Here is a 21,239-nt window from a genome sequence, read left to right as displayed (position 1 = left end):
GCAGAGTGGGTTATAATCGGCAAAAGCTAGAGAAAGATGAGGCCTTAAAGTTGAAATGATCTAATAAAAAAATGCAGTAATCTGCCTGGCTCCGCAGGACATGCACAGTTAAGACTTCTGTCAGTCATTTCTGTTGAGGATAAGAGGAAAGAAAGTCTAATACTTTAGGTCAGATTTTTGGTCAGATACACAGTAGACTAACAAGACAAAGCATCTAACCCTAACCCTAAATAACATACAATGGATAAATAAATTCATAAAATGGATCTCACTGAATATCACATCATATCCAAATATTCCAACCAATTCAACAAATTCCTCACAAACAACTGCTGCAGTAAAGTCTGCAATAACTGCTAATCTGCAAACACATCTCTATATGAGTAAAGCATGCTCCAAACCTTTAACATCTCTTCACTGAATAGTATCTTTCTAAATCGCATCCAAACGCACAATCGCAGACATACTGAGAACCCTACTTCTTGTGGAAAAAGGTATGTTTTTATCACAGGTTTGTGTTTTAGGGGGTACTATAACACAAAATGGAATAAATTAATTACAAAATTACAGATAAATAAAGTTATCAGTGTTTTATCCAAAAACATTGCTATTTCTTCCAGGTTTGAATAATGCGAGCCAGTGTGAATTGCTACTACTTTTCTCTTCTGTTTCACTCATTTCCCCATTTTTCTATTTGCTCCTCTTTCTATTGTTGTGTAGCTGCACGTCCCAACACTGAGCAGTTCAAGTATTTCATTTTTGAGGGGGAGGGTGAGACCGTCTCTATTAAAGGACAGCCAGCAGCTGGCCACGCCTGCTAAATCCTCCCCACAAAACCCACCCACCAGCTCCATCTGCTTCCAAAGTGGAACCCTCTGACACACACACAAACACACACACACACACACCTACTTCATGCTCTTTGATCCCAAGAGAGCAGACGCCTACATCTGTTCTTAGTACATCAAATCCTTTTAAAACAATGAATGCCTTGTTGGCTTATAGAGTGTATGACAGTGAAGTGAGGAGCGATGACACTCCATATCTCCTCTCTCTCTCACACACACACACACACACACACACACACACACACACACACACACACACACACACACACACAGGTACAGAGCTTCAGTGACCTTGACCTTGACAGATGAGCTGTGGCTTTTAACTGTTTTCACATGACAAGCTGTTAACCTTTAGTTTGTCCTGTGCTTCTGCATCTAGAAAACTCAACTAGAAGCCTCAAGATGTTCCTTAAAAAGTCTTCCTGCAGAAAGCTGTCAGCAGTAAGCAACAAAAAGAGACTGCTTATTGAATACCGTTCAAAATGGGCACTTAAATTAAGGTGGCTATGGAAATATTGTATAGTAAGTGGACATGTCTGGACTCTCCTGTAAGCTTTGATCCATCTGTTGGGGCAGGAGAAATCACACCTTTACAGTCTGGTGACCTCATATAATTCCACCTGCCTTCAGACTCAGTGGAGGACTAATCAGCCAGAAGAACTGAAGAATCTGTGTGGGTGTACGGGGGGCCATAAAGACACATTTCAAACCAAAATAATAAAGTAACAAAACAGCAAAAACCAAGAAGTTAATTACGCTACAAATGGGCAGAAAAATAAAACGACACCAGGAAGTGAACTTAGTGAAGGAACAAATGTGTTAAATAACCTGACCAGATGTAAACTGTAACATTCACTTTCTTCTTTATTATATACTTTTCACACGAGGGCATTAAAGCTGTTTTTCCGTTGCTTTTTTGTTGTTGTATTTGTTTCTCTTTAAATGCCAGCAGCAGACTTGAGACTTTCTTGTGACTTGCAAACGATGACTTGGTCACAACTCTGCATCACACGGATGTAAATGTTCCTTCAGTCTTGACTGGTAGTCAAAGACAACCAACCTCACAGAGCTGCCCTGGTGCACCAGACCTCAGGGTTTACTGTGTGGTAATTTGTTTTATGTCAGATTTGTTTGGTAATATGCACCCCTAAAGAACAATGTAAATTGAATGGGGTTGCTCCTGCATAGGTCCTGTCTTGAAGAGACAGTATTAACAACTTTTACTTTTTAGTATATAGGACCTCCAGTAACTAGTTGCATATTCCTAAATATTAGATTGCAACAAGCTGCCTCGATAGGGGGCCGTTTTTCCCCCTTCACCCTGTTGCAGGTTAACTCAGCCCTGCTTTCAGACTCCTGCAGTTACAAAAAGAGAAGATTCATATGATACTGATTTTATACTGGACTCAGCATTTATATGCACATGTATATGCTCTCAGATCAATGAATGTACACAGACACAAAATGTATGTATGTTTGGAGTCAGACAGCTACAGGAGCAGCAGATAAACGAGACGCTCATCCAACATTTGAGATTCCTGCCGTACACCAGCCTGCTTCCACTGGGAACTGACTACCAAAGGCTGGGCGAACGACATAGAGAGACAGAGAGAACGAGAGAGAGAGGGAGAAAGGAAGAGAATATAAGGCGGTAAAGAGGAAAGCCAGGGTAGAAAGAGACCTAAGGGAGGCCATGAATTATTTAATAGTCCACAGCTCCCTCCTCCTCTTCATCCTTTACTCCTCCTCCTCTTTCTCTTCTCACTCCTCCTCTTGTTCCTCCAGTCCCTCTTCCTCTTCATCCTCTCCTCCTCTTTCTCTTGTACTCTCCCTATCCTCTACTCCCTCTTGCTCAGCATCCTCTAGTCCTTCCGTTTCATCTCTTACTCCCTCCTTCTCCTCCTCTTCATCCTCTACTCCCTGTTGGTCATCTTCCACTTCCTCTTACTCTTAAATCCTCCATTCTGTCTTTGTCTTTATCTTCTCAGTGTTCTCCCCTCTCCCTCTTCATGGCTGACCCTTAAAATATTTTCCAAACTGTTTTTGCAATATTACTTTCAACTGTACCATCAAGATATAATACTGTGGAGGTGTGCTAGTTAGTTACATTGAATTTATTTAGGTGACTAAAGCCAGGACCAAGCAAAACCAAATACAGTCAAATAGTCAAGGCCAAGTCAGGAAAATAAGAAACTTTTGAATGGTTGGTTGAATTTACTCAGATTACATGAAAGCATATTTTTTCAATTACCTGGTATCTAGCCATGCCGATGGTTTCATTTGTGAACGTTTTGAGTTTTCTCCCTCCACCAATACAATAACGTTAAATGGAATATGATGAAGTTATTAGAATTTCTTATAATTTGGACATATATAGTTAGAATAGATGAATATTGTGGGAAATCCACATTTGCTTTCTGATAAGAGATTAGAGGATTAACATCAGTTTCATGTCTGTTTTAAGTCTTTTTCAGTTTTTCAGTTCAATTCCCGCGATGCAGCTGGATCTGGAGGTTGTTAGCCTACCTTAGCATGGATACAGCTAGCTAGCTAGCTTCTCTGTCCAAAGTGAAAAAATAAACTCACCAACACATTTAAAGCTCACTAGTTGTGTCTCATTTGTTTAATCAATACACAAACGGAAGGGTAAAAAACATTTAGTAGTTTTAGACAGAGTTACCTGCTGGAACTATTTTGAGATGAACAGTTTATCCATCCGCCCCGGCAGTGTCCCTGGCTACAGCACAGGTAGCTACATGTGGTTTCTGAACACAGGTTTGGGCTCTTTATAGACAATATGGTACCAAAGTGACTTCAGGAAAAAAAATGTTCATTAAGAAATAGTTACTCTACAGCACAAAACTCACTTTAAACCTTCAAATTCTAGATACAAATCATTTATACATAATATAAATTACATAAATACATTTCCTTTAATGTATGGTTTGAACAAATTGGACACAACATGTTGATTAAGTGTTTGTAGCTGGACGTTTTCACATTGGAGGCCAAGCTAGCTGTTTATCCCACCCCCCAGTCTTTATGCTAAGCTAGGCTAATCATGTCCCGATTCCAGCTCTATACGGACACAATATCTCATGTATCAATCTTTTCATTTAATATCCAGAAATATCCAGACAGACAGAAAATAAGCTAATTCTGCAATGGACTGCAATCACAGAGACCAAAATGAGTTTGGGACAAACAAGTCAGACAAAAAATTTGTCTCAAGATGAGACAGACAGACAGAAATATGAAACATAAGTACTTACATAAAAGTATACCCACTTGGGGGGAGGGGGGGGCACTACTGTGTCAACTAACTGTTGATTTCCAGCTGCACTGTGGACCGTGTTACTGACAGATTGGGTGCTATGTCTCTTTGTGTTTCAGGTGATTGTTGGAAGAAAAGATGAAGACAGAGATGCTGAGAAGGAGGATCCAGACGAATGAAAGAGCCCCAGTTCTCTTTATTTATTACCTTCACAATGTGTGTGTGTGTGTGTGTGTGTGTGTGTGTGTGTGTGTGTGTGTGTGTGTGTGTGTGTGTGTGTGTGTGTGTGTGTGTGTGGCGTGTGCGTGTGTGGCGTGTGCATGAGAGAGAGAGAGCGAGCATTGAGTATAGATAAGAATGCATGTGTGCATTATGAACGGTACCTAAGATTTCAGGCTATCATTTGCAAATTTTGTTTACTTTTTATAAGGTTCCAATAACTCATATATCATTGTCACAGTATAAACAAAAGGACTTTACTATTGGTACATATTGTGTTTTGTGTTTGTAACTAGCCTCCTATTTAAGAATGTATATTTGTATGTATGATATACTCATCTAGAAACTATATAATGGACAATTTTAATATCGCTTCATCTCTCATCACTATACTGCTCTTGCCAAGACAACACACACACACACACACACACACACACACACACACACCCACACACATAGGAGACATGCATACAAGGAAAAATACATATATAAAACAAAAACAATGCAGTCAGTTTAAAGGGGAAAAAAATGAATACTAAAGACTTTTCCATTTATTTCTAACCAGGTTCAACTTCAGTTTGTGGAACCACAGACAATTTATAATAATGATAATAATAATGGAGGGCTTTCAGGTGGTGTAACACATCCTCTGGGGGCCATATTGGAGGTCCTGGGTTCGTTGGTAGCTGAGAACAGTTGGTGTGTTATTTTAAACTCTGCCAACTCAGCAGTTAAGATATGGTTAATTTGCATCTACTTTAAAGGTTGGACTTATTTTGTCATGCATAACATGTACATGTGGCTGGTTTTGTGGTAACATAATGCTTGTCAGCTGACTAACTGTGGTATTTGTCAGTTGACTGTCACCATTTTGGTCTCAACAAATCTGATTTAAACACTAAAGCGCACATCTAGTTGGACATCTAATTGTTGTAGTAGTTAATAGAAATTAGTAGGCGTATATTGACATATTCATTTGTCAGATATTTCTCTCTTTCCTTGTTTGCCAGCCTGGGTGGGTTAAGGTTGCACACTTGCATTTTCCACAGCCTTCTTTTCATAGTTTTGACCATCATTCTCATCAGTTATCAGAATATTTCACTCACAAATAGCACTGCTGAGATTTAGGGAATACAGTGTAAAACTGTAAGTAGATTTCTTCTACATTTTGGATCAACTAATCCGCTTGCTTTACATGCAGATCCACACAATGCATTGTTGAGATTTGGGAGTGAGCACAACAGTCTCTCTAAGAGCATCTGCAATACAATAACCTGCTGTAGCAACAGTTTTTGCATAGGTTTACAGAAACGTTTACATGTATCTTTGCAGAAAAACAATTCCAGCTTTAGCCATGCTGCTATATGCACCCAGGGGCCAAGTTGGATACTGCTATAAAGTATATAGGACACACAAACTCCTGCAGCAAGGTAAATATTTGTTCTTTGTGTTATGAGTTTGGTCATTTTTGTCAAACTTTACCAGTAGAAGAAGAAGAAGTAGTAGTAGTAGTAGTAGTAGTAGTAGTAGTAGTAGTAGTAGTAGTAGTATAAAGTAGTATAAAGTGTATAAGACTGGTCACTGGGCTCAAGGAAAGAGACACTAATGCACATGTACAGTGGGTCCCACGATATGTAAAAAACTAAAAAGATAAAACATGTCGGCCCATGCGCTGTGCGCCATCTGGAAGTCTGGTATCCAGTTATACAGTCACTGGCTAATGATGCTCACATTTGACCTTGTTTTCACAGTTAGAAATATGCTATAAATATTTGTTTGTGAGTAAAATGTTATCGTAAGAATGATGGCCAAAACTGAATATCTAAGATCCTGGTTGTAGAAAAATACTGATAATAACGAGTGTTGTTTACTTTTTTAAATGGACCTCCATGATGGAACCAGTCCTGCTTGATTTGAGTTTTGTGTTGCAACTGAAAAGCCTCTCTAACATAAATGATCTCTGCTGGAGATGTTGACGGTGCACACATAAGACACCCAGGGACACCATCAACTAGTGTGTGTAAAAATAATACGACGCAATATTGTAATTGACAATAGCTGTATGTTTGTGTGTGTGTGTGTGTGTGTGTGTGTGTGTGTGTGTGTGTGTGTGTGTGTGTGTGTGTGTGCAAGTGTGCGTGTGTATAAAACATGGGCAATAGCTAAGCATCAGTGCTTCCATCCATGCACATGAGCTAATGTACAAAAGGTAAAACACCAAGGCAATAGGCTGTGTGGCCTATTGTTTGATCCGGCCCACGACAATCCTCCCTTTCACTTTATCTGATACCATCACAAGACCTGCAATATTCTGTCAGAAACAGATGATCTGCATCAATAACTGTAACTTTGTGTTCATGTTAAGATTGATCTGGAGCTTTTCTTATCGGACAAATTAAGCAAGTGTAGGGATGAGTGCTTTGCAGTGTGTGGTAGTGTGTGTACAACATGTACTGTAGGTGGTTATTAACTTTGATCAGTCCCTTCACCACCAACATGTGCTCTCATGCTCTGCATGAGACTTCCCCTGTATGTGTGCCCCTCAACATCCTACATGTTCTAAATGTTTTGGAACTTTTTATGACACCATGACGAGATCAGCTGTATAATGAAGTGTCATCTGCAAAGAATTTTATACAGTTTTTTTGGTCTTTCTTTTGATGTTTTGTGTGAAGATATCTGAATATTACAGCTTAGACGTATGGTAATAATTGTGAAGTACTATCAATACAATGGCTTCCTCTTCGATCTTGATCAGTTTGAAATCGACTGAAACAATAATATTGGCCCTGCACTGTTGATTAGCTGAGGAGACAAGGCTGCTAATGTGACGCCATGGAGAATTGGAACCTATGGATACTTATGTCACTGCACTGCCTCTTAAACACACTCTCTCTGTCACTCACCCTCACACACACACACACACACACACACACACACACACACACACACACACACACTCAATCTTTAATATAGATGTCTTGCCTGCTAGGATAAACTTCCCACACCCATCTAGTCCTATCAGCTACAGTACAGTATAAACCTGCAGCCCCTCCATGCCCCCCTCCAGCTGGTATTTGTTTTGCAGTCGGTCACATTCAAGAAAGGTTTGGATTTTTTCATCCTCGCTCTTCTCCATTCTAGCCATGGAGTGATACTGTCATAGAGTGACTGCAGTGCAAGAAATGGCTACGAGCCAAAATTAATTCTGAAGTTCAACTGTAGCCAATAATTTAGCAGTATGAGTTAGCTGATTCGAGTTGTTAATTGCTGTTAATTGACAGCTATATTTCTCAAGAGCTTAAATGACAAGCACTACTGGACCTGGTTGGGATTGGATGTCCAAGTTGTTTTGTTGCTGGAAATGTAAGCCAACAGTTGTTGTTAAAAACGTCATAAGTTTATCAAGGCTCATTGTTGCAATGTTGTTTGTGTGTTTTCTGTCTTCTTGTGGTCAAAAACCACCTAATTACTATAGGTTGGCTGATTGGGAGCAACTGGACAGGACATAAATGGAGGCTGACTTATCCAAATCAAGTGCAGTATGCAATTAAAAGTATGTCTCTGTCCTGACTAAAAAACAGTCACTTGGGTTGCAGAGACAGACTTTTATATAAAAAAAAGACTTCCTAGAATAAAAAACAGACGTCCTTGAATACCTGCTGGATTTGGCGAACTACCATCTCCTTGTTTTTATGCATATATACAGTCTACACATTGTGTAGACTCATTAATAAACCTGAGTGGAAAGATTGGAAATTCAGGAAAAAAAAGCTTAAATAGTGCATCTAAGCTGTTAAGCTTGCATGAGGTGAAAAAATTGATGTATGGACAAAACCAAAAAGTGCAACAGAAACATACTTAGCCAATAAATCAGGATGTACTGAAGCTTTACTTCCACTGGAATGAATGAATTTATGAAATGACACATTTTCTGTGCCGATTATTTGGACATTTGTGTTACACTTGGATGGAGACTGCTGAATATTAGCTCCAACTGAACTTTGGAATTAATTTTGCAAAGAACAAGTACTGTGGTTTTTGTCCCCCATGTTTTACAATGTAGTCACTTGACAAGGCATTGCTTCACAAACAGCATAGACAGGAGGGATGATCACAGCAACCCATAACTGTTTCATCATACATGCGATGTACATGTACACGCTGAGTTGAGATAGACTTGAAAATATCTGAACCTATCCTTGAGGAAAAGCAATGAAAGAAGGATTTGGAGTCTTATAGCGCTTTGACATTTTACCATGACTGTGTTCCAGTCCAGCTTTTTCGACCATAGACAGTAGTGGCTCTGAGGCAAAATAAGTAATTATGGGCTAGACTCTCCCCAATAGCGTTTTGAAAATGCACTTTAAAGAAAAATCAGTTTGCCCTACATTCCAGCCTGTATGGTCACTTTTATGCACTTGCTTTGCCCTTAATGTGTATATATATATATACACATACACACCTTGCTTTTCCTGACGCAAAGCAAACTCGAACCTTCTAACAAATGTAAATATCATCCCTCATTTTGAATCTTTACCACAGATTGAGGAGAGCTCGCAGAAACGCTGTACTTGAAATTATCTCGCGGCTTTTCAGTGTCATCCCCAGGCTGTGATTGTGCGGCGGAGAGAAAGGGGAGGAGAGGGGGTGGGTAATGCCAGTAAAGCGGCGTGACAGAAGAGGGTTAATACCATCGAGCTGTGCTGAGATTGCCCAGCCTCATGTGGCTTTAAGGGATTGCAGGCAGCATTAGTAGCTGAATAATTATTTTTGGGATGTTTCTCCTTGTGCACACTTTTGGCGTGGCTCACATCACTTTCGTTTCCCCCTCAACACACTTCTGTGGAGCCTTGGCAGCCTGCAGTCTTGTACAAAAAAACGTATATTTTTGAGTCCTGTGTGGGCAGAATTCCTGAGGGCACTCTGTTCAAACTTGAATGTTCTTCATATATTTAAAATAAAGTCCAGAGAAGGAAAGGTGGAATTGCACATTTAGCACTGTGACGGGAAACAGGAGAAATAATATCAACAGAAATGTCAAAGGTGGAAATGGATAAGTGAAGTGAAATGGTGATGCTTCCACTATGTTTCTAAACAGGGTTGCAAATGTCCCCTTAAAGAGAAATCATATGTGAATAGACATATATGATGAATATAAATATAAGGCATCTATTTTTGGCATTCTTTATCGTGTGGACAGAAGTGGTATCGGTAGAAAAAAAAACCCATATAGGTTGGATCCAATGTGCATCCTCGCTGTGCTGAACAATGAGTCTGTGTTTGCAACTTTTTTCAACAGCGCTTCTCTTGCGTTTAGTTTTTTCTTTTTCGTATGCTGCACTGAAAATACATCATTTTCACAAGTGGTTTGGAAAACAGAAGTGTCGTCAGTCACTTCATCAAGTGAAACAATATAGTATACAGTAGAATAGCTGTTGCATTATTTGTTACAACCTGTATGTAATGTTATTATGGAAGATGTAATGTCCTTCTGTAAATGTTGTTTAATGTTGTTTTACCTGAAATAAAATTTATTAATGCTTCAGATGTGTTTGTGGGGCTCTGACTTTGACACTGTATGACAATATCACCTGTTCCCTAGTCCAATTTCTGACACATAATTTTCATCAAGGCCATGGGTGCTGCCTTGATGACAGGCAGAGTGCCGATGTTCTGTCCACTAACACATTTTGTTCCTAAAGGGTAATGCCACTGTATATGGAACCGCTGGTCATGGACCGCAGAATGCCATTCAAATTGGTCAGGTCCATCAGCACTGCAGTTTCAGGGGGCAGGGCAGCGAGGCCACCAATTTTGAATGGGAAATATTTTATTTACATCACATGATTTACAATGTATTGCTTTGTCGTAGGCTGTGGTCACAGAGTATGTTATATATATATATTACTGGAACTGGTAAGGATGGAGGGCTGGAGCCCTACCAACTTTTCAGAATCAAACATACAAAAAGATAAACTAAAATTCTTTGGTAGATTTTTATTTTTTTGCATGTTTGATTTTGAAAAGTTGGTAGCCCTCCATCCTTACCGGTTCCGTGGTCCTTGCTGCTGGTGGACTCAAAGAAGGAGCAGGAGGCAGGGATTGCCCCTGGATGCCCATATGGTAGATAAAACCTGTTAAAGTTCCCTCTAGGGTGTCAATCCTACCATGACTAATCTGTTTCACCATAACTTTCTGCACCCTGGTGCCCTTTTTATGTTTTTCCACCCCGGCCCCTCACACAGCCTGAGTCTGCCACTGCATGGAACTATTATGGAGGACAATACCATTGTTTTCTGCCCTTTTATTACAAACATTTTCAAAAACATACCATAGCATTTTAGATTTCTTTTCAGACCTTCCAGGCAGCCGTTGGTTGAATGGAAACCTTTTTTATTGTTTTGCTTGGTTTACGGGGTAATGCAGTGCAGGCCTTTCAAATCCAACCACCAGTCAGTCATTCACAACTGCAAAACCATGTAACAGTAACCAGCAACAAAAAAAGTGAACATGATGTTCACTGTGATGGATTGTAATTTAATTTAAAGTCTCAATTGTTCAAAATCATGAACATGCAGTTCATTCCATAAGTGTAGTATAGTGTCAGAGTGCACCCCATATGACATGTCAAGGCTATGTCCTCACCGCAGAAGCCCGGGTTCCAGTCTGGCCCGAGGACAATTGCTGCATGTCATCCCCTCTCTCCCCCCTGACTTTCCTGTCTCTCCATACAGTCCTGTACATAAAGTGAAATGCCCAAAAAAGAAACTAAAGCAAAATACTTCAGGGTTGAGTGTTATCACATCTCTAATCTCTATCTGCCCTCATGGCCACTTATATTACCCAAGACCCACCCTGTTAAAGTTGGCAACCAATTAAAACAAAAAAAGGAAAACTTGTGACCGCATGAGAGATATTGTTATTTATTTCTGCTTTTATAAACCTTTGACAAACACAAACCCTGTGCAGGTTATTGTAAGTTCATGTCATATTGGAGTTATGGTAATTACCAGGCTCTGACTTGGAAACAGCGCTCAACATCTAAGTCATAATTACGAGTGGCCCATAGGACTCTGCAGTCAAGTTAGCAATAATAAATATGCAACACCCGGTTAGACTTTCAAAATAAGGTTGCAGTTTGCTCAGGTTAAGGAACAAAAACTACTTGGTTAGAATTAGGAAAAGATCATAAATCAACTGGTCATCGGCGAAAAGATGTACAAAGGTTTTTCAACAAATATCTGAAGACGTTGATTGGATGTTCATATTTAGACCATTTTTCACTGGGATTTTCAATAGTGAAAATTTTCATCCTGTACAATGTTCAAAAAATTGTCTATGGTCACTCTGGAGCCAAAAACCCCATCCAAATTTCTCAGTTAATAGCCAGTGTAAATATAAAAACTTGCCTCACATGGGACTCAAACCATAGAATCCTGAAGGGAGACCCTGCATTTAACTCACTCATCTTCCTGCCAATAGTGACTTTACCTGACTTCTTAAGGCCTTTTAAAAGGCTGACTAAGTACATGCGTGTTACAGCAGTAATCAGAATTTTAGATTTTACATTAATGTACAGAACTTTCTCCGTCATGATGTCCTGGAAACTTCTTGTTGGCATCCCACAGCCTGCCCTATATCGTTCAATATGTCTGACATTTTATATGAAAGATTAAATGTGCTGACATTAAGTCTTAATGTGACTTTGGAGAAATACCTTCATACTAACCAGTAGTGTCTCTCTGTCAACCTACAACTGAACAAATTTGTGTTCTGTGACACGCTGATGTTGTAACCGCATTGTAGCTGGTTGAATAGATGTCTTAGACATTCAGACCAAATATCACCCAGTTTTCAACATTAAAATTCCATTTAGAGCTCAGTGGGCTTTGACTCTTTATGCTTCTGTAATGTACAGTATGTATGATTTATAGCATACACTTGCAAAAACAATGATATAGTCCCTTAAGGAATAGCTAACATAAATGCAGTATGCAGTGTGTTTTGTGCATAAACTCCACAGATCATCTCAAGTCACATATCAGCAAGGCTTTTCGGGTTTATAAAGTACCGTGAGCTAAAGACAAAAGTCTACCAAGACATACTGGTAACACAAGTTTGGTTGCAGTTCCCTCTCTCCTCTGTACAGCCCAAGGAAGAAAATGTAGCATTCCTCTGTCAGTGTGCATTTTACACTTGCTTCTCTCCTCCTGCTAACAGACAGACAGACTGCAGTGCCAGTTGGAAAGCCCTGCTCTCATCTTGTCTACATTAGGGATCGTATGTATTTTTCCACCTTCGGCTGATGTCTCCCTCTTCTGTAATAAACAGATTTTTCGTGCAAGGGCTGATTACAGGAAGTTATGTCTTGGCTGGTTCTTGAAAATGACACAAAACATACTCTCAGAGTGCATTCTGTCTGCGCACGGAGCGGCAATGTGTCATGCATACTTGATTCCACTGGAGTAGATTCAAATTCATGTCAAGGATTAACCCTGTGAGCAGTTTCAAGAGCAAACACAGCTAGACATGATGGACGCTGAAGTGCATCAAGAAAAGAGAAATACAGCTTTCCCTCAACCTTAAACACACATTCCCTTATTCTGATTCAGTGTTCATCAACAGTCAGCTGAGAGGAAATCTAATTATTTTTATTTAAACATGTAAGGAAATCTTGAAGACTTCTTAGTTTCAGCTGATATAGCAAATGTGATAGCAAACTTACACCGCAGACAATGAAAAGCATTTTCTCTCATTTCGAGTTGTGTTTATATATATATCTTTTAACTCTGTTTTGGTTGTTATCTATTCATTCGGTTGCTAAATGTTTTACTGTGTAAGGGAAACAATGCCGATACCAGCACAGAGACATTTGAAAAATCCACCAGGCCTGAACGAAAACAACCAATCAGAGCCAACAAAGAGAGTTTATTGCTGAGTTTCATTCCCAGATTGTCAAATACTGACATTGGTAATGAGATCCTCTTTCTATCGTTCTTGGCTGTGGCTTTCTTGGTTGTTGTTGTTCAGGCCCGTGGATTCTTGAAAATGCCATTAGGAGCACTAGGAGGAGCCAGAGGAACCTGATTTTCCCACAGATTATCTGTCTCATGTTCTACTGTCAGGATATAGTGAAAGTATCAGCAAATATGACAAAAAGCTATTCTCTGTAGATTCAGTGAACATGTTTGCTCGTTAACCTTGATCACATGTTAAATATCCGGTTCTCTCAGGATAACAGTCCTTTTCTTATGATAGCAGGTTATCTTGGTATCTAAGCAACTGGTTGTTTTCGTAACATAACCAACCCTAACCCTAATCCTAACCCTAACCCTAACCCTAATTATCACAAGAAAGAAACTTTTGGCATTCTATTGTTATTCTAATTATTCTTTCTATTTAAAACAGCATTTAGTTCTGTTTTGACCATTTAGTCCAATTAACTACCCTGCAGTGTATCTTTGGGCTTTTATAATCACCTATAGGTGTCTCCCTCCTCCATCTATCCATAGTTATTCTCTATAAGTACAGCTGACCACAGGTGGAAATATTTATTCCAGCAACAGTTTTTAAGTAAAAAGCCAGGATTTGTTGTAGCCTACCATCCACTGATATGAATCATAAGTGGAAACATATTGGTATTTTTTAGATTGAACAATGATCCCACAACTAAAGAGCAACAGAATACCACACAGAAAAATAAATGATGTGTTTGGATGCATGTTGTCTGCTGTTCCAGGTGTTTCCATAGTTTCCATTCTTTGCTGTATAATACACAATTCAATTAGCAAGCCCTTGAGACATACTTAATCCCTCACTGTGATCACCTTTGAAGACTTTTCAAATCAATGAATCAATCAATCTCGATTAACCTTCATTATCACAGAATTAAGTCTGCGCAGAAATGAATGGACACCGGTGACTGCCCAGAACTGAAGGAATAACACATGGAAATGCTTCTTTAAGATGCTGTACATGCAGCAGTACATAACAGTGCAGAGGGGAACCCAAATGAACGTCTGCAGCAGTCCAGGCTAACATTAGGAAAAATGCAGAAAAATCCCTAACCCTCCGTCTGTCAGGCTCCTACAGAGAGAGAGAGAGAGAGAGAGAGAGAGAGAGAGAGAGAGAGAGAGAGAGAGAGAGAGAGAGATGTGTAAAGCAAGTCAAAGTGAGACAGATGAAAACAGGAAGTCTGTCAGTGCAGATGCAGTTAGCTGACTGGATACCCCACATGGCATTGTACTATTATATATGACAAATGCCTATCTTTTCATTGTTATTCTGTTTAATTTTTTTTTATTATTATAAATTTGACAGTTGACATTGATAGCTATTGATAGGTAGCAATTTTAGAAATAACTCAAACCATTAGCTTATTAAAACACAATGCTGAAGTGCTTTTTCTAATATCTTCAAGACTAAAATATAAATGTTTTGTATTAATTAAATAATTGTATTATTTTTATTTTAATCGCAAAAACAACCTTTAAAAAAATAACACTACACATAGAAGTTATTGACTGTATCTTTTTTTTATTCTGTTATTTGCCTTTATTCAACCTGGTAAATGTTTGAGATTAAAATCATCTTGATCATTTTTTATTTGACAAGAATACACACACAACACGTTTAGCATTACTTATTTCTAATTAAGACACATATCCAAGAAATTAAACCTGTTTCACAATTACTCAGTATAGCGCTGCATTACGGACTTTTATTTAGAAAGTCTTTCCCGGAAGCGCTGTTGAACCGTGGGTGGCTGACGGCAGCGGGAATGTGTGAGGGAGAGCAGAACAGGTTTGAACGGCAGACTGACACAGTGTCGGGCAGACAGAGGACCGGAGCAGTCTCGTTCCTGGAGGAGTACGCTTTATTTTGGTGGATTTCAAAGGTTTAAGCCCGTTTTTTTTTGTTAAAATTTAGTTTTTTCGCCACATTTTCGCATCACCTCGGCGCGGCGAGAGGGCGGAGGTGAAGGACGGTGAAAATCCCGCTGGAAGCCGCAGCTTTTACCTCCAAAGAAACGCCAACAAAGAGCCTTCAAGGAAGTAGCAGCTGACTGGCGAGGTAACGTAAGTTAGTTCAGCAACACACAGAAAGTGCGGCAGCGGATAAACCCTCCACCATGGTGTACAGCAGACTCACTCGTGTGCTTTTGACTTTACTGTTGTTTATTCTGTGCCTGAACGCGGGGATTTTTCGAGTAAACGGGCAGTACGGCGGCAGTGACCGAGGAATGTCTATACCGGAGCACGGATTTTGCCAGCCGATATCCATCCCGCTGTGTACGGACATCGCGTACAACGAGACCATCATGCCGAACCTGCTCGGTCACACCAACCAGGAGGACGCGGGTCTGGAGGTCCACCAGTTCTACCCGCTGGTCAAAGTGCAGTGCTCCCCGGATTTAAAGTTCTTCCTCTGCTCCATGTACGCGCCAGTGTGCACGGTGCTCGAGCAGGCTCTGCCCCCGTGCCGCTCTCTGTGCGAGCGCGCGCGGCAGGGCTGCGAGGCGCTCATGAACAAGTTCGGTTTCCAGTGGCCCGACAGCCTCGCGTGCGAGTCCTTTCCGGTGCACGGCGCGGGGGAGCTTTGCGTCGGGCAAAACATGTCGGACCGCGCCGAGCCGGACAGCCCAGGACACTTCCCCACCGAGCGCCCCCTGCCCGACCCCATGAACGGTCCGTTCAGGTGCCCGCCCTCGCTCAGGATGCCTCCCTACATGAACTACCGCTTCCTCGGGCAGGAGAACTGCGGCGCTCCCTGCGAGCCGCAGAGATCTCACGGGATGATGTACTTCAACGAGGAGGAGCTCAAATTCGCCAGGATATGGATCGGCATCTGGTCCGTACTGTGTTGTGCTTCCACTTTGTTCACCGTGCTCACCTACCTGGTGGACATGAAGCGCTTCAGCTACCCGGAGCGGCCCATTGTCTTCCTGTCTGGCTGCTACACCATGGTGTCCATCGCCTACATTGCTGGATTTTTGCTGGAGGACAAGGTGGTTTGCAATGACAGGTTTGACAACGACATAAGGACTGTGGTGCAGGGCACTAAAAAGGAGGGCTGCACCATCCTCTTCATGATGCTCTACTTCTTCAGCATGGCCAGCTCAATCTGGTGGGTCATTCTGGCTCTCACCTGGTTCCTAGCAGCAGGGATGAAATGGGGCCACGAGGCCATTGAGGCTAACTCCCAGTACTTCCACCTGGCAGCCTGGGCCGTGCCCGCCATCAAGACCATCACCATTCTGGCCGTAGGGCAGGTGGACGGAGACGTGTTAAGCGGTGTCTGCTTTGTGGGCATCAACAGTGTGGACGCCCTGCGGGGCTTCGTCCTGGCGCCACTGTTTGTCTACCTATTCATCGGAACCTCCTTCCTCCTGGCGGGTTTCGTGTCCCTGTTCCGCATTCGCACTATCATGAAGCACGACGGCACCAAGACGGAGAAGCTGGAGAAGCTTATGGTGCGGATAGGGATCTTCAGCGTGCTGTACACCGTGCCGGCCACCATCGTGATCGCCTGCTACTTCTACGAGCAGGCCTTCAGGGAGCAGTGGGAGAGGACATGGATCAGCCAGACGTGCAAGTCGTACGCCGTGCCGTGTCCCGCCCAGAGCCACCCCAACATGAGCCCCGACTTCACCGTCTTCATGATAAAGTATCTCATGACGCTCATCGTGGGCATCACCTCCGGTTTCTGGATCTGGTCTGGGAAGACCCTCAACTCCTGGAGGAGGTTTTACACGAGACTGGCCAACAGTAAACAGGGCGAGACCACAGTGTGATGTGGTTTAACCCCCGTCCCTCACACAGACTGCTTAGTGACAAACTGAATGATTATCCTCTTTATTTCTCTTGATTTTTTTTTCTCGGACTTGCAGGAGACACGTGGTATGTTTTGTAATGTACATATACATTTGTGAGATTTTTGTAAGTATATATTTGTATTTAAAGATTTTAAAAATTCTCTTTTTTAAAAACCCCACCTTTTTTCATACCTTGGACATAATGGAATTGTACTTAATCATCACAAAGAGCCAGCTGACCATCAAGGATCCAGAGGTCTCATGACCTGACTTACTGTGGACACCACTGGGAGTATTTCACATGGAGCGTTTGCGTCTTTGATCAGTGGACTCCCTGTGAGTGCTGGGTCTATTCTAAGCAGAGTCCCGTGAAACCCAAGTGCTTCCTCGTGGCTCCCTCTTATCCTGATTAACCAGCTGTAGTCTGTGTCTGTTATACAGTTGCTGGGGTCTGAAGGGAAATGTCAGCAGTGTGGGACAAGAGACGGTGCGCAGGTTGTGAATGTGAGTCATTGTGACAGATGGTTGTGGCCTGTAGCTCGGGCCCTCACAGTTATAACATTCCTTTCCAAATAAAGCACACACAATCATGTCAGGTTAAAGGACCACACCAGTGTTTTTGCATGTTTTAGTTTGGTGCATTTTACATTTTTAACCACTGTCAGATTTTTTGGTTTTTCCTGCCAGCCTGGAAACAATTTTTCCTTTTATTGAATTTGTAAATCAACTTACAGACTCTTTCTGCACAGTGACTGCCATGCCTGCTTCGTTTTATTAAAGTTAGGATAGTGTGCATTATGCAGGTACAAGTGCAGTTTGATTCTCTGCAGTATGACGCATCAATTTCCCAACTTTTACCAAAACGAAAGCAGATTAGTTGTATTACTTTGATACATTACATTACTTTGGCTGACAAGTTTCAAGACTCTGTAAGTTGGTTTTCATCTGCAGTGAAATGAACTGAAAGCAGGGGTTGCCTGCTAGGAAGGAAAACACACTAGGAAACCTTTTTAAAAACATGTGGTATTAAAAAAAACAGCTGTAATGCAAGTCCATATGTACTACGTCAAGAGTCCTAATCATGCAAAAAATACTACTACTGTGTTCCTTTTCAACAGCGTTTTGAAGTGGCATCAAAATGGACTTAAAATAAAACAAATCTGCCTGTAGTGGCAATTTGAGTTCAACTGCAAAGCTGGAAAACATACAGTACTGTTTGTGTTAAAGCACATTGTTAAATTTAAACCATTTTTTTGTACACAGTGCTGTGTAAAGTCATTGGACACCCTTTGGGCCTAAACTTACACCTTTTCTGTTACACCAGACTAATCAGATTTATTTCACTGCCTTTAACTCAACTAAATGAGAAACTGTTAGGTGCCCCCTTTTTGTCATCAAAGCAGAGCAATTAGTAAAATGATCATAATTAGATGTTTGAACGACAATTAAGCAGAAACTTTACTGATAATCGATTAATCATTTCTGTAATTTATCTGGCAAAAATACCCAACATCTGCGGTTCCAGCCTCTCAGATTTGATGTTTTGCTACTTTTCTGGTTATGAATGATAGGAAACTGAGTATCTTTCGGATGTTTGATTGTAGTCAAATACAACAAAATTCAATATGTGACTTTTTTTGGGGCAATTTTTCTGACATTTCATAACGAAAAAACAATTAAAGCTGCAGTAGGTAATTTATATAGAAACAAGTTTTTTGTCCTATTTGCACACAGAGGCAAGAAAGAAAGCTGAATGTTGAGTCCTGGCCGTCAGATACATACACTTTGGGATGCTGGGAATGAGTCTCAACAATCAACTTTTGCTCTTCAAGCCTCCAACCTAAAGCATCTTTATATCTTTCTCGCCTCTGATTGGTTCTTTTTGTTAAGGCTCCATAGATTGTAGCAAATGCCATTTATAAGCACAGAGGGAGCCAGAGGAACCTGAGGTTTTTCAGAGTATCTGTCTCATGTACTACTATCAGAATGCAGTGAAAATGTAAACAATAATGACAAAGTAATTTCTATTTTACCTACTGCAGCTTTAACTGATTACTTGAACAGATAATCTGCAGATTAACTGATAACTGAAATAACTGTCACTTGCAAGCCTACATCTAAGGTTAATTGTGTCAGTGAGAAATACGTCCTCAAACCTTCGCGTCTTTCACTACTCAGATCTTATGTTTAGGTTGTAACTGCAGGTTTGGAGCATTATTCTGAACTGTGATCATTCTGACTCGTACTGAAGCGAAGAAGTAATCTCAGTAGAATTCCAATGCATTTTTAGGGCTCTGTTTCAGAAAATAATGAGCATGTTGTGGAGTGTGAGGCTTATCGACACCTTTTGGGGTCAGAGTAGGTCAGGTTTCAAAAGAAAAACGGACGATCACGCTCCTCTTAGTTAAGCTGAGAGTAATATGTGAGTTAAGGTCATGTTCTCAGAGAGTGAACAGTAAATACACCTGCATGTGTTTTTTGTTCTGGTTATCTATATATAAACCTTTGATGGCACAAGGGATAAGTTTTCATACATATGTGGGAAAATCGTACAATTCTTTTAACTTTCTTAGAATCAACAGAATTTTTAGTAGAACACTGTTAAAAAGCTGAAAGACCCCCAGACACACAAGTAGGTTGTTTTAAAAATAATGTGTGTCTGATGTGTTTTTTGTCCAAAAAAAGTATAATTTTCACACACAAATCCTTAAATCTCCTCCTTCTACCTCGTTATAAATTCCAGAATCTGTGAATATGCAAATGTTGTTCATTTCTAAAGTGTTCCTGCTGGACACAAGATGTCTCCTACTTCACTGTAAAGTCCATTCTCAGTGGATGTGCACTTGTGGCTTCAAGTTTCTACATCACACTGTACAAGTTGATACTGGACCAGGACTGACTTCCTAACTATTTGTGATGTCACAAATCCTGCTGGTAGGCCCCGCCCCTTAAAATCAGATGTTCAATCAGCACAGAGAAACTTTCCACTTTCAGCAGATGAATGTGAAAACATCCTTCTAGAGTCAAACTCTGCACAGACAGCATTCAAACAGCACACTGTAGGGACAAGAAGAAACACTGAGGAGGCAGGGACTTTAAGGGGTGTCCAGACTTCAACATGGCACTGTAAATATGATTCTATCTACAGCTCATAATGAGAGGTTGTTTGTCATACACATTTCACAAATGTTTGTAACAAAAACCATATTTTTGATTCATTTTTACCCACACTTTTTCATAATGTGGAGCTTGAATGTGTCAGTTATTTTTGGGAGGAGACCCAGGTTGATCTGCACAGTAATTTGATCCTGGTGAACATAGCTGTGTGTCTGCACTGTAGGACTGAAGAGCAGCCAGCAGCTTGCATGTCTTCCACTGCAGGAGAAAGGAAGCCTTGTGTTGTTGAAATGCAGAGCGGCTGCTGTCAGTGCAGCTCGGCTTTCTCTCTCTCTCTCTCTCCACACACACACACACACACACACACACACACACACACACACACACACACACACACACACACACATCATGACTTGTGTTCTTGTCAAATGCTCCTCCACACGGTGCTTCCGGTTCATAATAATCCTTTTATTGTGTTGACGGCTCTACAATAGTCACGGCTTTGAAGTCATTTCCTTTGCATTTGTTATGAAAAGAACCTTTATATTTATAGAAAAGAATCTTATATATACACTACATTGATTGCTTTATGAGAATAAAAACAATCTCACCATTGCAACTGTCAAGCCTTTGTAAAATGTCTTCTTTTCCCCTCTGTTTGGCATTAAAGGATGGCTTCAGATTATCTTACACTGAGAGGAAGGGGTTGCTTCAAGGCCAGTAAGAAAAAAGGAGAGCAATTCTGTCAATTCACACATGAGCACGTGAATAAGATGTATTTGAACTGATCCTTTCTACTTAAAAATCTAATGATCACGTCTAGGCTAGCGTCTGTCCTCCTGGCTTCAGTGCAACCCCTCTCTGTTTTTCTATTTCATTCAAAAAACTAAAGTGTGCTCCTGATGTTTACTTTCCATATTCTAAGACACATCAGCATCCAATACAGTAGTTTAACAGGGTGTGT

The 21,239-nt window shown here is 40.8% G+C and overlaps 2 protein-coding genes across 5 annotated transcripts in view; both read left to right on the top strand.

The window, feature by feature from the left end:
* The window catches only part of cdk14 (cyclin-dependent kinase 14), a 207,339-nt gene extending 197,450 nt beyond the window's left edge, over window positions 1-9,889 (top strand). For all 4 annotated transcript variants that reach the window (XM_051407317.1, XM_051407316.1, XM_051407318.1 and 1 more), the window contains one exon: window positions 4,242-9,889. The gene's annotated coding sequence lies outside the window, so the exon portion shown is untranslated. The remainder of the gene's footprint in view (window positions 1-4,241) is intronic.
* A 5,259-nt stretch (window positions 9,890-15,148) lies between these two features.
* On the top strand, window positions 15,149-20,901 carry fzd1 (frizzled class receptor 1). Its single transcript, XM_051407307.1, has one exon. It carries the CDS (start codon window positions 15,476-15,478, stop codon window positions 17,135-17,137), a length of 1,662 nt encoding a protein of 553 aa, XP_051263267.1. The 5' UTR covers window positions 15,149-15,475; the 3' UTR covers window positions 17,138-20,901.
* The last annotated feature ends 338 nt before the right edge of the window (window positions 20,902-21,239 follow it).

Source organism: Dicentrarchus labrax, unplaced genomic scaffold (genome assembly GCF_905237075.1).
Source record: "Dicentrarchus labrax unplaced genomic scaffold, dlabrax2021, whole genome shotgun sequence".
NCBI classification, from domain to species: domain Eukaryota; kingdom Metazoa; phylum Chordata; class Actinopteri; family Moronidae; genus Dicentrarchus; species Dicentrarchus labrax.
Note: the sequence above shows the minus strand (reverse complement) of the source record. Positions and strands in the feature narration are given on the sequence as shown.